The 13,563-nt window shown below is 38.5% G+C and overlaps 1 protein-coding gene across 1 annotated transcript in view; it reads left to right on the top strand.

Moving 5' to 3' along the window:
- The window catches only part of GLG1 (golgi glycoprotein 1), a 131,656-nt gene that overhangs the window by 83,566 nt on the left and 34,527 nt on the right, over positions 1 to 13,563 (top strand). The window contains exons 3-6 of the mRNA XM_037516136.2: positions 1,058 to 1,144; positions 6,259 to 6,474; positions 11,702 to 11,905; positions 12,757 to 12,828. Of these exons, the coding sequence (XP_037372033.2) occupies positions 1,058 to 1,144; positions 6,259 to 6,474; positions 11,702 to 11,905; positions 12,757 to 12,828 (579 nt within the window). The remainder of the gene's footprint in view (positions 1 to 1,057; positions 1,145 to 6,258; positions 6,475 to 11,701; positions 11,906 to 12,756; positions 12,829 to 13,563) is intronic.

Genomic DNA, 13,563 nt, shown 5'->3' with positions numbered 1-13,563 from the left:
ACAGTCTTCTCCCTACCCCTTTGGTATGGCTAAATGCTTCTAATCTTTCAGGTTTCATCTTAGGGAGTACTTTGTCTGGTAAACCTTCTCTGACCAAACTCCCCACAGCAATCTGGGGTTCTCCTCCCCTGTACTGGTGTGATGCCATCACCAAACATTTAATTACATTGTCTCCCATTGACCATAGACAACACTGGACAATCTTTCGATTGTCCTCTCCTGTTTCACCTCCCATTTCTTAACACAGTACATACACAAACATTTGCTTCGGTTTCCTCTAATAACCTATGAAGCTCCTTGAGATTAGATTGTGTGGGGTACCTCATTAGAAGTGATAAGTATGTGGTTCATTGTATTCTTTAGTCTTGGATTATAGGGAAGAAGGGCACTTAGCCCTCTCCCTCCCCCCAGAATCTCTTCCTATTTTACACCATACAAAGCCCCTATGCCTTCTCTCCATCACAGCAGAGTTCAAAGTCTCGTTTTTACTACTTGTTTGATATTAGATCACTTACTGAGAATTTCTAGCTGAAGCTGCAAGGATAAATAGTTACCCCTCACCTGTGATTGTAATGGCTGTAGATATTTTCTTGATTAAGACATGTTAAAGCATGTCTTAACTCAAAGTAGACCTCACGGTGTATGTGTCAAGTCAAAGATTTGAAAAGAATGGAGCTATACCTGGAAACTACTGGTTGTGAAAACTGTAACTAAAAATCTGAGCTTCAGGGCTAGACTTTTTCATGTAAGCAGAACATAATGTTTTTAAAACCTTATCAGGGATTTTAATTTTAATTTTTTTCTTTTTAATGACTTTGAATTCATAACTTTGAAAAATTGTCCTTTTGTTAAAACAAAAAAAGGTGTTAATTTTATTTTGTCTACACAGTGTTTTTCTTTTTATCTAAAAATTATTTGGCATTTAATCTTTCCTGTTTTAACTGGTGTGAATATGCTTTATCTGACTCTGTATAATGGCTTTTTATCACTTATTTATAATAACCATCAATGATAAATTTAACACTGTTAACTAGATCTTTGTTTTTCTTTTACTTAGTTGTTGTGGAATTACAAGCTGAATCTAACTACGGATCCCAAATTTGAATCTGTGGCCAGAGAGGTTTGCAAATCTACCATATCAGAGGTAGGTTGTGAAAGAATTTGAAAGATTTGAAAAGAATGGAGCTATACCTGGAAACTACTGGTTGTGAAAACTGTAACTGAAAATCTGAGCTTCAGGGCTAGACTTTTTCATGTAAGCAGAACATAATGTTTTTTGTTTTTTGTTTTTTTTAATAGAGGCATGTTTTATTTATTTATTTATTTGTTTGTTTGTTCGTTTGTTTTGTTTATACATGCACTGGGTACAGTCAGAAGCGCGGGAGGGTGAGAGAATTCACCAGAGCCAGAGCGGGGAGCAGAGCAGGCAGAAGGACTGAAGTACACTGCTGAGGGGAGCAGCGGGTGGCAGGAGAGGTCTGCGCGCCATGTGGGACCCTCCTCTGGTGGCCGGGAGCAGCTGAAAATCGAACCGGCGCTGCAGAGGCTGCGGGCAGCTTCGCAACCCAGCGCTCAACCGCTGCACCACCGGGAAGCCCAGAACATAATGTTTTTAAAACCTTATCAGGGATTTTAATTTTAATTTTTTTCTTTTTAATGACTTTGAATTCATAACTTTGAAAAATTGTCCTTTTGTTAAAACAAAACAAAAAAAGGTGTTAATTTGAATGGCTTAGAGGAGAATATTACATCTATTGATCAGACCAGTCCTTAAGAGAGGAATGGCTGACTCAGTTACTTAGAATTCACTTGTGTATTGGTTGAGAGATAGGCAAACGGGGCTGTGATTAGACTTTTTTGGTTTATGTTCACCTATTTACAGTGGAGTGCTGTTGATTCACACGTACTGGAAATCAGGCTCAGGCTTCTCTGGGCCGCAGAGAATAGAAGTGCTTCTGTCATCAGCGCTGCTCTCCCACACTGTACAATCTGCTTGTGTCAGGCATATCAGAATGGGTTCCTCAGGAGGCCCACAAGCATTCCTAAGTGTTTGGGCTATGCAGTTGGATCAGTCGAACTCCAGGAGCAAATGTTTCAAATATAATAGGAGTTAGCATAAAGAAGGTTTGTAAAAAGATTGTGTATAATGTTATAAATCAAAGTTGAATATAAAGACAAAAATCATTAATGAAAATATATATCACTCTATGACTGCTAATTGGGGAAATTTTTTTAGTTATTTTTCTTGGCTCACTGTAAACAAATAATAGTAAAAATTGTGGTATTGAAATTTTTAGGTTGGGGGATCATTTATAGAAATTTCAGAAATTCAGAGATTTCAAAGTTTATGATCATAGATCTTATAACATGTTGATCTGTCCTTATACTAACTCATAGGTGACTTTGGTCCAGACCTCTTCTGAGCTCTTAAGGAAGACCCTGTTCCAGCCAGAGAAACCCTCAACATAATGTTCCTCGCTTATGTCATTATGGGCACTTATAGAACCTGTTTTCTTCCTCAAACCTAATACTAGATCAGATTTTTTTTTTTTCAAACAATAACTTCATATTTACCCTGGCACTTCTGAATAGAATAGATTGTCTTGGTAACATTGATCTTTAACTTCTAGCCTTAGTAAACTGCTCAAACTCCCTTAGCTAGCTCTGTGAATATACTATACATAACAATTTGCTATGTGGAAATTTACCTTACAGTAGATGCAAATTTACCAGAAAAACTTCACTCTTTGCTGGTTTATTTCATATGTTCATATATAATAAATTTGACAAAGGAGAGTTCTTATAAAGCATATGTAATGACAGTTTCTTATAAAGCATATGTAATGACAGTTGTGATGGAGTGTGGTGGTTTTGTAAAGTATTTGTGTAACAAAGGGACTTCTTCCTCAGAGAAGGATAGTACTGGATCAGAGAAATTAAATATCAGGAAAGAATATACTTCCCACAAAATGTTTTCTTCTATATCTTGCTCTCCTACCTTATTAATTTTAGGGTCCTGTTTTTCTCCTACTTGCAAGGAGAAAATCAACCTCACAAGAATAACTGCAAACCAGACTTTCCATTTACTCTACAAGACTCTACAAGTCAAATACTGCCTGGTTTCCTCCTGTCTCATGTCAAAAGTAGAGTGACTATTGCATTTTTCTAATTTACAAATCTGCTTCCCAACCACTTCAGAATTTACTCCCATTTATAAAGATGTTGATAATTTAATGCTTCTTTGCAGATAATCATAGAACTTATATTTCTCTCTTATGGAACTCTCCTATCTAGTAGAAAAGTTAAAAGCATGAACTTCTAATTCAGACTCTACAACTTGTTGTAATTGGTGGTGAACTACGAATAGATCTTAGAGCTCTGTGTTTCAGTAAAAGCTCATGATTGATACTCAATATACATTTAATTTGGGGCCTCCCTGGTGGCACAAGGGCTTAAGTCTCAGCACAGTGAAGCTATCCACAGCCTCTGCAGCACAAGTTCGATCCCCACTGGCCAGGGAGCTACCCACATGGTGCAGCAAACCTCTCCTGTCTTGCCTTATACTCCCCTTAGCAGTGTATTTCAGTCATTCTGCCTGTTCTGCTCCCCTCTCTGTCTCTGGTGAATCCTCTCACCGCCTCCTCCCCCAACACCTGTGGCTATACCCCAGTTCTTGGATGCATAAATAAAATAAATCTTTTTTTTTTTTAAAGATTTATTTATTTATTTATACAAGCACTGGGTATAGTCAGATGCGCGGGAGGGCGAGAGGACTCAGAGCCAGAGCGGGGAGCAGAACAGGCGGACGACAGAAACAGCGCTGCAGAGGCTGTGGGCAGCTTCGCAACCCAGTGCTCAACCGCTGCGCCACCAGGGAGTCCCTAAGATAAATCTTTTAAAAAATACATATACATTTAATTTCTTATTGGAGCTTCATTTCCAAATGTGTTCTTGGTTTTCCTTCAAATTTTTGAATGGCTGATTGCCTTTTTTTTTTTAAGATTTATTTATTTATACATACAAGAACTGGGGTACAGGCGAGAGTTTTGGGGGGTGAGAGGATTCACCAGAGACAGGGTGGGGAACAGAACAGGCAGATCGACTGAAATACACTGCTGAGGGGAGCAGCGGTAGAGTCAGGAGAGGTCTGCTGCACCATGTGGGTCACCTCCCTGGCCAGGGATCGAGCTTGTGCTGTAGTGGCTGCAGTGAGCTTCATAGGTTGCATCTTTACCCCTTCCACCATCAGGGAGAACCCTGATTGCCCAAATTAGGGCCTTATGGTTACTTCTATTTCATTAAGTTTTAAAAGCAAGGTATCTGCCATTAGGCCTGTTTTTCATATAGGGTTTTTTTTTTTTCAGTAGGTGATATACAAATGCTGAGATTTTCAAGAACTATTTCTCCTTTCCCTTTGAAACTTAACTATTTTGCTCAAAAACAAAACCTCTTCTGGAAACATATTCATGACCCTCACAGAAAAAGTGCTCAATTAAACTGAAACAATTGCGTCCATTGACTTGAAGATCTCTGCTACCTAGAAGCCAATGTGAGACTGTTTACTTAAATCCCTAATTTCTTCTTTAACAGTAAACACAATTTTCTGTCTTGAACTGAATCTTTTACTGGGTCTAGATTTGATTCTGTGGTTGGACATGATGAGACCTAGTTGCCCATGGGAGAGCATGTGGCGTGTCCTTCACCCAGCACCTTTTGGAAAAGGAGATTGTATTTATTTTATCCTGTGTACATATTTACAATAGATAGTGTGATAGTGAAGCATGGTCCCTATTGGTTTCAAAATGCTAGTAAAACATTCCCTTCTCATTTATATTCAAAATAAACATTTACATTTGGCTTCTTCCTCTTGTCAAACCTGCCATTATTGTTTGTTTTTAATTTCTCCAAATGCAGTAGACTTTTTTCAAACAACCTTCTCTACTTAAGCTTCTCTGTTCAAGCTTATAAGCCTGTAAGTAGATTTCACCTTTTTAATGCTTGAATTTCAGCATTTTTTTAGCTAGTTTGCTTTATTAGTTCTTGTGGTTTGGGATGCACTTTTGTAGGAACACTAACCATGTGGAATCACTCTTGCTTGATCCACTAGATTATATGCCTAAACCATCCAAATTACCTTTTTTTAAAAAAAAAAGAAACCCTCTTTTTTTTTTTTTTTTTTTTTAAAGATTTATTTATTTATTTATACAAGCACTGGGTATAGTCAGAAGCGCTGGAGGGTGAGAGAACTCACCAGAGCCACAGCAGGGAGCACAACAGGCAGAAGGACCAAAGTACGCTGCTGAGGGGAGCAGCGGGCGGCAGGAGAGGTCTGCGCGCCATGTGGGACCCTTGCCCGGTGGCCGGGGATCGAACCAGTGCTGCAGAGGCTGCGGGCAGCTTCGCAACCCAGTGCTCAACCACTGCGCCACCGGGGAGGCCCCCAAATTACTTTTGTAGTGCCCTTCCCCTTCCCAAACTTCTTGCCAGATTGCACTGATCATCATTTTAAAATTGTTTCCAGACCACAGTGGTGAAACCAGGATTCTACTAAGTTCAAAAACACATGTCCAAATCCTTAGTTAACTGAGAACACATTAATGTCATGTCAAGAAGTAATATTATGCCTTCACTATCCCTCCCCTTGCCATTGGGTTTACCTAACAGTAACAGTTGCTGTGGCGCTTGGCTTGGGACATGCAACTAGACTGCAGTTCTGCACCTGTTTTCCAGACCTGTTCCCTAGATTAAGCTCCTACAATTAATCCAGTGCATTCTTACGTGGATAGAGGGACTTAGCAATAGAGCACAAGTTGAAGCTGCAAATATTAACAGCTTATTAATTATACTTCAGTAAAATTAAAACAAAAAAATTGTTTTTCAATTTTTTCATAGAAGAACTGGGATGAGGTCAGAGGTGTGGGGTGTGAGAAGATTCACCAGAGACAGAGTGGGGAGCAGAACAGGTGGATCTACTAAAATACACTGTTGAGGGGAGCAGTGGGCGAGATAGGAGAGGTCTGCTGCACCACATGTGTGTTAGCTCCCTGGCCGGGGATTGAACTCAGGCCACAGTGGTGATAGCCACCAGGGAGGTCCCCTATTTTCTTTTTTTAAAAAAATGTATTTCCAAGTGTTTTCCTTTCATTTTCTTAAGTATAGAGATGGAAAATCAACAATGAAGAAGTGAGACGTATTTCGTAAAGGTTGTTTGATATGAAAATAGAATACTTGTAATAAAAGTCATTTTCTTTTGAGCAGATTAAAGAATGTGCTGATGAGCCAGTTGGAAAAGGTTACTTGCTTTCCTGTTTGGTGGATCACCGAGGCAACATCACTGACTATCAGTGTCACCAATACATCACCAAGATGACGGCCATCATCTTTAGTGATTACCGTCTAATCTGCGGCTTCATGGATGACTGCAAAAATGACATCAACATTCTGAAATGTGGCAGCATTCGGCTAGGAGAAAAGGTATCTACTACACTGACCTTCCCCGCAAAGAGGACATGTGAACTCGATGGATGAAAAGCTTTGTGTAAAACTGGTATAGGAAAAAGCTAGGGCTAGAGTTATTCTTAAAGTGGAGGTGCAGACGACCCCACACTTGTGAATGCGTTTCATCTGTTTGTAACAAATTTTTCACGACTCTGGGGAAGTAGAAGAATAGTACCTGCTAAGAGTAGTTTTAGTTTCAAAATACTAAACCAATTACTGGTTACTTATAATGTTCTTTTGACAAAGCATATTATTATTTTTGTGTTATTATGGGGATAGTAGGTAGATTAGGAGAGACTTTAGTTCTCTAATCTTTCTCTGCATATTCCTCAGCATTACCATGAAAAAATACTTTGTAAGCAGTTTACAAGGAGGTTTGTAAATATTAGAAAAATTTAAGATTGGTGAAGGAATGTCTAGCTTGTCAGAATAAATGAACTATATATTTTGTTTTCTTTATCTCAGAGGAACTCTTTTTTAGGAAAGACAGGACAGAAAATAAGTACTCAGGTAGCTTCTTCTTCCTTAATTATATCTGATTTTATTTTTTGTCTTTATTAGTCTGTTGTCTGGAGGTCACAATGGAGAGTTAGCCAGATTTATCCAGAATTTGTATGTTCTGCAAAAATGAAAGAAACTCCTGAGAAGCAACAGATAGCTGATAGGAGCGGTGGATTCAGACTTGTGGCCTAAGATGTTAATTACCACTACTCATTAATCTTCTCTTTAGGAAAAATGACAGAAAATGAAATCCATGTGTCTTTTTGCCCTGTATTTGTTCATTGTTCTGTGGTTTGCAGGCTTCCTTCCCTGACAAAGGGAGCTGTAGCTGGCCTGGAATGCTGGAACTCAGTTCCTTTTCTTCACACCAGCACAGGCTTTGCTCCTTTCACAGGGTACCTCCGAGGCAATCTTGAGAGTACTGTGAACTTGGCATAAAGCATTCAGGCAGCTAAAGAAAGGGCAGTTTTAATAAAAAAGACAATTTTTTCCCCTCTCTAGCAGACACTAAAAAGGGCACAAAAGTACTTAAGTCTCCTGATAATTCAGGAAGCTCCTCTGACTTTATTTAAGGTGTTAGAGATTACATCCAATTCCAAACCTCACTCTTTTTAAATCTTCACATGTGTTCCAGACACACCTTTGAGTAATCAGTAGTGACACCTTTTCATATTTTTGATCAGTTACGTACACAGTGGAGTAGACCATTCCAGTTCACCTCTGTCTGTTGTAGTTCTTCCCTGTTGGCCACTAGACACCCACTGGTTAGCCTCCCACTGGTAGTGTGACCTGTCAGTATAAAACCTGCCATCTGCTGCATGTGTAGTGACTGAAAGAGCTGCAGAAGAGAGCAGTGCTGGAACCCAAAGACCTGACAGTGAAGATTGTTTTCTTGACTTTTTAAAAAATAACCAAAAATTTTTTTCTATGCACCATCAAAATACACATTCTTTTGGTCATTTTTATGTTTTTTATGCCTAACAACTAGATGAATTTCTGTTCATACCAGGCCTCCACCCTAGCATCAAAGACTTTTCTTGTATTTTGGGACAGTGAGTTGGACTTATGCCTGCACTTCTGAAAAAGCATGTTCCTTCCTATGACACTCACTCTGGTGTATCAGCCAAGTTTAATAATGAGGGAGGCATGTCCTTGGCCCTTCTTTGCCTTTTCTGACTATAGTTTACTTCTCTGAAGTCACTTAATTAGATATGTAAAGTAATGAGTTGACTTCGGAGTGTAGAAGAAAACAGGCCTATCACTTTGAAATTTGTTTCCACAAATTCAATTGAAAACTCTGTAAAAACCCTTTTGTGACTGGATCTGAACTGACTTTCTCCAAAGGTCAAAGGATCAGAGGTCATGGTTAATCTGTTTGTACCCTGCCTCTGTATGAACATTTAAATGTCATGATTTCAAAACTAATGATTTTTCTCAAAATTTAAATATATATTTTTTAGAACAAAGATTATATTAGTAAAATCTTTAGTATTTTGTAAATAAATATTTTTAAAATGAAAATGCAGATCTCCAAACATCATTGTATCACCCTGTTTTCAACCAATTACTTTGAATAATTTTTCTCTCTTTGTTTAGTGGAATAGATCACAAAACACTAAAAACACTGAATGGTTAATAGAGATGAAGACTGAGTTCTTGCCTACTATTTTGAGGCATTATCCTTTTCTGTTCCTAAAATAAAAAGGACAAGGTGTATAGAGAATTAAAAAAATACTACCAAATGAACTACTGAAAACTGATCAGTCATATTTTCAAGACAGACATTTGTCTCATTATAATACAATGTTTTAAATTCATTTTAAGTCCATTTACAGAATCATTTGTTATTCACTTGTCAAATCTGTGGGGTTTTTTTTTTTTTTTTAAGATTTATTTATTTATTTATACAAGCACTGGGTACAGCCAGAAGCACAGGAGGGTGAGAGGATTCACCAGAGCCAGAGCAGGGAGCAGAGCAGGCAGACTGACAAAGTACACTGCTGAGGGGAGCAGCGGGCAGCAGGAGAGGTCTGCGTGCCATGTGGGACTCTCTCCGGTGGCTGGGGAAACGAACCGGCGCTGCTGAGGCTGCGGGCAGCTTCGCAGCCCAGTGCTCAACCGCTGTGCCACCAGGGAAGGCCCTCAAGTCTGTGTATTAATGACTTTTTAAACCTAAATGATTTTATTTTCTCATAGACAGTATGCCAGTGTGTAGTTCACCTCCCTTGATTTCATTCCTATTCAGTAATTAACCATGCAGCTTTCTTTGTCAAATATTTGCATACATTTCAGTTCTAAAACTCAGTTGAGCTGAATTGAAAATATCAGAGGCACTGGGTAACTGAGAAGAATTTCTGAAAAATCTGTATTTGAAAATATTACGTAAGGTTACGATGAATGAAGACAGGTAGTGGAGATTAATGTTATGGCCCAGGACCAGTGTGTGCCGTAAGAGCTATAATTAAAATTAAATCTCAGATTCCTTGGGGGAGGGGGGTGGTCTCAACCCATGATGATTCTGCATAAATATAACAGCCCTAAATAGTAACTAGTGTACAGGGAAACATTAGTCTTATTACATATCATTTGTTTACTGTGTGATACCGGGATGAAGGCTGAATCTGAATCCTATCATCATACTTTTATTTTCAGCCTCATTTATATGATTGGGACCTAATTACTGGCAACCATCTAAGTAAATTATTATGGGCCACTAAAGTTTGATATAGGACGTTGTGTTATAACATAAAATCATGTTTATAGTATGTTTCTGTCCAAGTCTTTGTTATCATAGATTTGTTTTTCCTTTGCGGAGTGGAAATAGGTAGACCTTGCCCATTTGGGCCAAAGTCATACAAACTTGAGTGTTAATTATGAATTATGTGCTTTCTAATGTCTTTTGGGTCAACAAACCTATTGAAAACTTAATGAAAGCTATGAAATCTCCTCAGGAAAAATATGCAAAACTCACAGTAAATAATGGACAGTTAGTTAGGCACTTTACATTCTGCAGCTTAGAGGAATTGATCTGTTTCCCCATCTGCACAATAGATACCACAGCTCTACCTCATCTTCTTGGTTATGTTAGGAGAAAACATGAATATTTATAAATATTTGGAAATTGATGTGGTGTAGAACATACCAAGAAAATTAAAAGAGAAAAAATATGTATATCTACATATATATATTATTTTTTTGAATCGATATGTTTCTTGAAGTGATGTTTCCTACCTGTTTTGTTTTTTTTTTTAAAGATTTATTTTTGTTTATGCAAGAGCTGGGGTACAGGCCAGAGTTGCAGGAGGGTGAGCGGATTCACCAGAGACAGAGCAGGGAGTAGAACAGGCAGATGGGCTGAAGGCACTGCTGAGGGGAGCAGCGGGCAAGACATGAAAAGTCCGCCTTGCCATGTGGGATTCTCCCTGCCCGGCTGGAATCAAACCGGCGCTGCGGAGGCTGCGGACAGCTTCACAGTGTGGCGCTCAACCCCCTGCGCCACGGGAGGGTCAAACCAAAGCAGCATAAAACATAGTGCTATCATTTATTCACACACATACAACACACACACACAAAAAAAAATCTTGCCATAAAAAATACCATGTCTATGAAATCAACTGTATGTAATAAAAAGGTTCTTAAAAAGAGGAAGGAGGGACCTGCTTTCTACGGACCAGGCAACATGGGGGAGGAAGAATATTAAGACTTTTTTTTTTTTAAGATTTATTTATTTATGGAGTATAAGCCATAGGTGTGGGGGTTGAGAGGACTCACCAGAGACAGAGTGGGGAACAGAACAGGCAGATTGGCTGAAATACACTACCGAGGGGAGCAGTGGGCGAGTCAGGAGAGGTCTTCTGCGCCATGTGGGTCACCTCCCTGGCCGGGGATCGAACTCGTGCAGTGGCTGCAGATAGCTTCATAGGTTGCGTCGTAACCCCTTGTGCCACCAGGGAGTGTCCAATATTAAGACTCTTGATTAGCAAATATTTAAGGGCAATTTCTCATATTTTGAATGAATGAATGCTTGTGGTTGCAGTGGGGATGATGCAATGTACAATTAAAGATAATTGGATTGTTTTAGGAAAGCTTCTAAAAACATTCTGTATAAGAGTGGTAATATCATCAAATCACATTAAGACAAATCCAAAGCATCAAAGTGTGATTATTACTCTATAGATCATATGTGTTGGAGTCTTGGGACAGTATTGAGTAGAAAAGGGAAAAAAAGGTGCCTAACGTCTTTCCTCAACAGATTTCATGGTTGCATGTTGTTTTTTAAAGTTGACTGAAGACTCTATTGTTTGGGAAATATCTAGCCCCCAACGATAGAGATCTGTGGTGTAGTTTCAATATTGACAATGAACGGTGATCACAGCATTGGACCAATGTAATTTCTTTAAAATTTTCTGACTTTTAAATTTAAAATCTCAGGTTCTTATTTCTAGTACTAGGCTATACTTAAATTTCCCAGGATCTCTGTTTCCCTTTGCAGCAAGCATTATCTTCTCACAGGAGATTTTTATGGGCATTTTCTGTAATCTCCAGATTGGTTCCCACTTGATTGCTCATTAGCACATCAATAAACTACCTATATGTTGGGTTTTTTTTTTTTCCCCTCTCTCTTTTTTAAAGCAAATGATGTTCATTTGAAACTCAGTGTAGTGAGATTTCTTTATAAATACCGGTGTCATTACTATTTTAGGATGTACATTCACAAGGTGAGGTGGTATCGTGTTTGGAGAAAGGCCTGGTGAAGGAAGCAGAAGAAGGAGATCCCAAAATTCAGGTCTCTGACCTCTGCAAGAAAGCCATTCTCCGGGTTGCTGAACTGTCCTCAGATGACTTTCATTTGGACCGGCATTTATATTTTGCTTGCCGAGATGATCGGGAGCGTTTTTGTGAAAATGTGAGTGAACTCAGAAGCTTTTCTTCCTTTTTTTAAAAAAAATGTATTTTAAATACCCTATTCCAAAATAAAATAAACCAATACAAAACCTTGCATGTTGAGAAGTAACTGAAGTAGAAGGTAAGTTGGTTACAGGAAAATATGATAGTGGGTGCGGTGTCATCATGATTTCCCATCTAGGTAACAGCTGGCTTCTGACAATCTCCATACATTATTTTTTCTACCTTATCTCACTTCTCAATTTGATTTCTTAGAAGTCAATTTTAGCTGTGGAAATCCTATTTTACCAAGGAATCCCATTAACATCTATTCCACGGCTAAAACTTTGCCATGTTACTTACTTCTATTTATGTCTTTGGCTAAAATGAAAAACAGCAGGAGGTTACTTTTGAAACCATATCCTTGATTACCACCTGCAGACCCTTTAGAACAACCTTCTAACCCTAAATTAAATAATATCTAGCCTTATAACAAAGGACTGGGAGTGACTTGAGTACATTCCCACTCTGCCTGCTGTTTTGAATTAACAGCTTTAACCATCAGAGCCACTGATTATAAGTTTTATTGACTCTTAGCATAAAGTTGTAGGGAGGGAGACTCGTTGACACATCTCTTGGTTCCCAAAGTATCAGTTCATCTGAGAAAAAATGACAGTAGCAAGCATCATGGGGAAATTTTTTCATCTTTACTGTGGGCACTATTCAAAAGCTACTAAATTTTATAAATGGCTGAACTATTCAAAGGTGTACATTGTTATAGTTACAGGAGGTTTCTTAGAAGGTAGTGAACAGTGCCCAGCATAACTACCTAGCCAGTCGTCATTGCTGTAATGTATGTGTTCCCTCTTACAGACACAAGCTGGTGAGGGCAGAGTGTATAAGTGCCTCTTTAACCATAAGTTTGAAGAATCCATGAGTGAAAAGGTAAGAATTATTATTTTCAAAAACAAACCAGTATTTTCTTTGTTTTTTTGAAAGCTACCTCAAATCCTTGTGAACAGTATTCTTAGACTCTTACCAAATATAAATGACTAGTAAAGCTTGTGCTTTGCAGAGGTGAGGTACTTGACTTTTAGTGGGGTACCAAGCATATTTCAGTTAAGCCAAGGTAATGATGCTTTAATTGTGATTTTCTAGACATGGGAAAGCCTACTAGGAATCAATTTTGGGAGTAAAATTGGAGAATTTTATATCAGGAGCACACTGATGCCTCCTCTACTACTCAGGAAGTTTAAGCTAACCAAACCAGTGTGCTTCAAAGGGATTAGCTGTTTCATTCTCCAGCAGCTATTTCATTATGCAATCTCATTACTGCTAGTCCTCAGACCCTGGATGAATTCAATGATCTTTTATAACTTTTAAAAATAATTAGTTTTAGTTTTCCTGTCCTGTCATGTATTGTCCTATGCAGACCTGAAGAAATGTTTTTTCTTTTCAGGTCTTTATATCATTTTTACTATTGAATAATTCTATTTAAGATGAATAGACTGGAACTGCCAATGTTTTATCAGTTATCACTTTGATTCTGGTGAAATATGCTTTAGGGATATTGCTGAGGAGGGAAAGAACACTGTCAAGTTAATATATTCAATTGGTGTGTTGAGGATAGCTGCTGTTGCAGCAACAACCAGCAGTTCACTGTAGAAGTCCAGGCTTCCT

Source organism: Talpa occidentalis, unplaced genomic scaffold (assembly GCF_014898055.3).
Source record: "Talpa occidentalis isolate TD23 unplaced genomic scaffold, MPIMG_talOcc4v2.1 talOcc4.17, whole genome shotgun sequence".
Taxonomy (NCBI): domain Eukaryota; kingdom Metazoa; phylum Chordata; class Mammalia; order Eulipotyphla; family Talpidae; genus Talpa; species Talpa occidentalis.
This window is presented reverse-complemented; position numbering and strand designations above follow the sequence as displayed.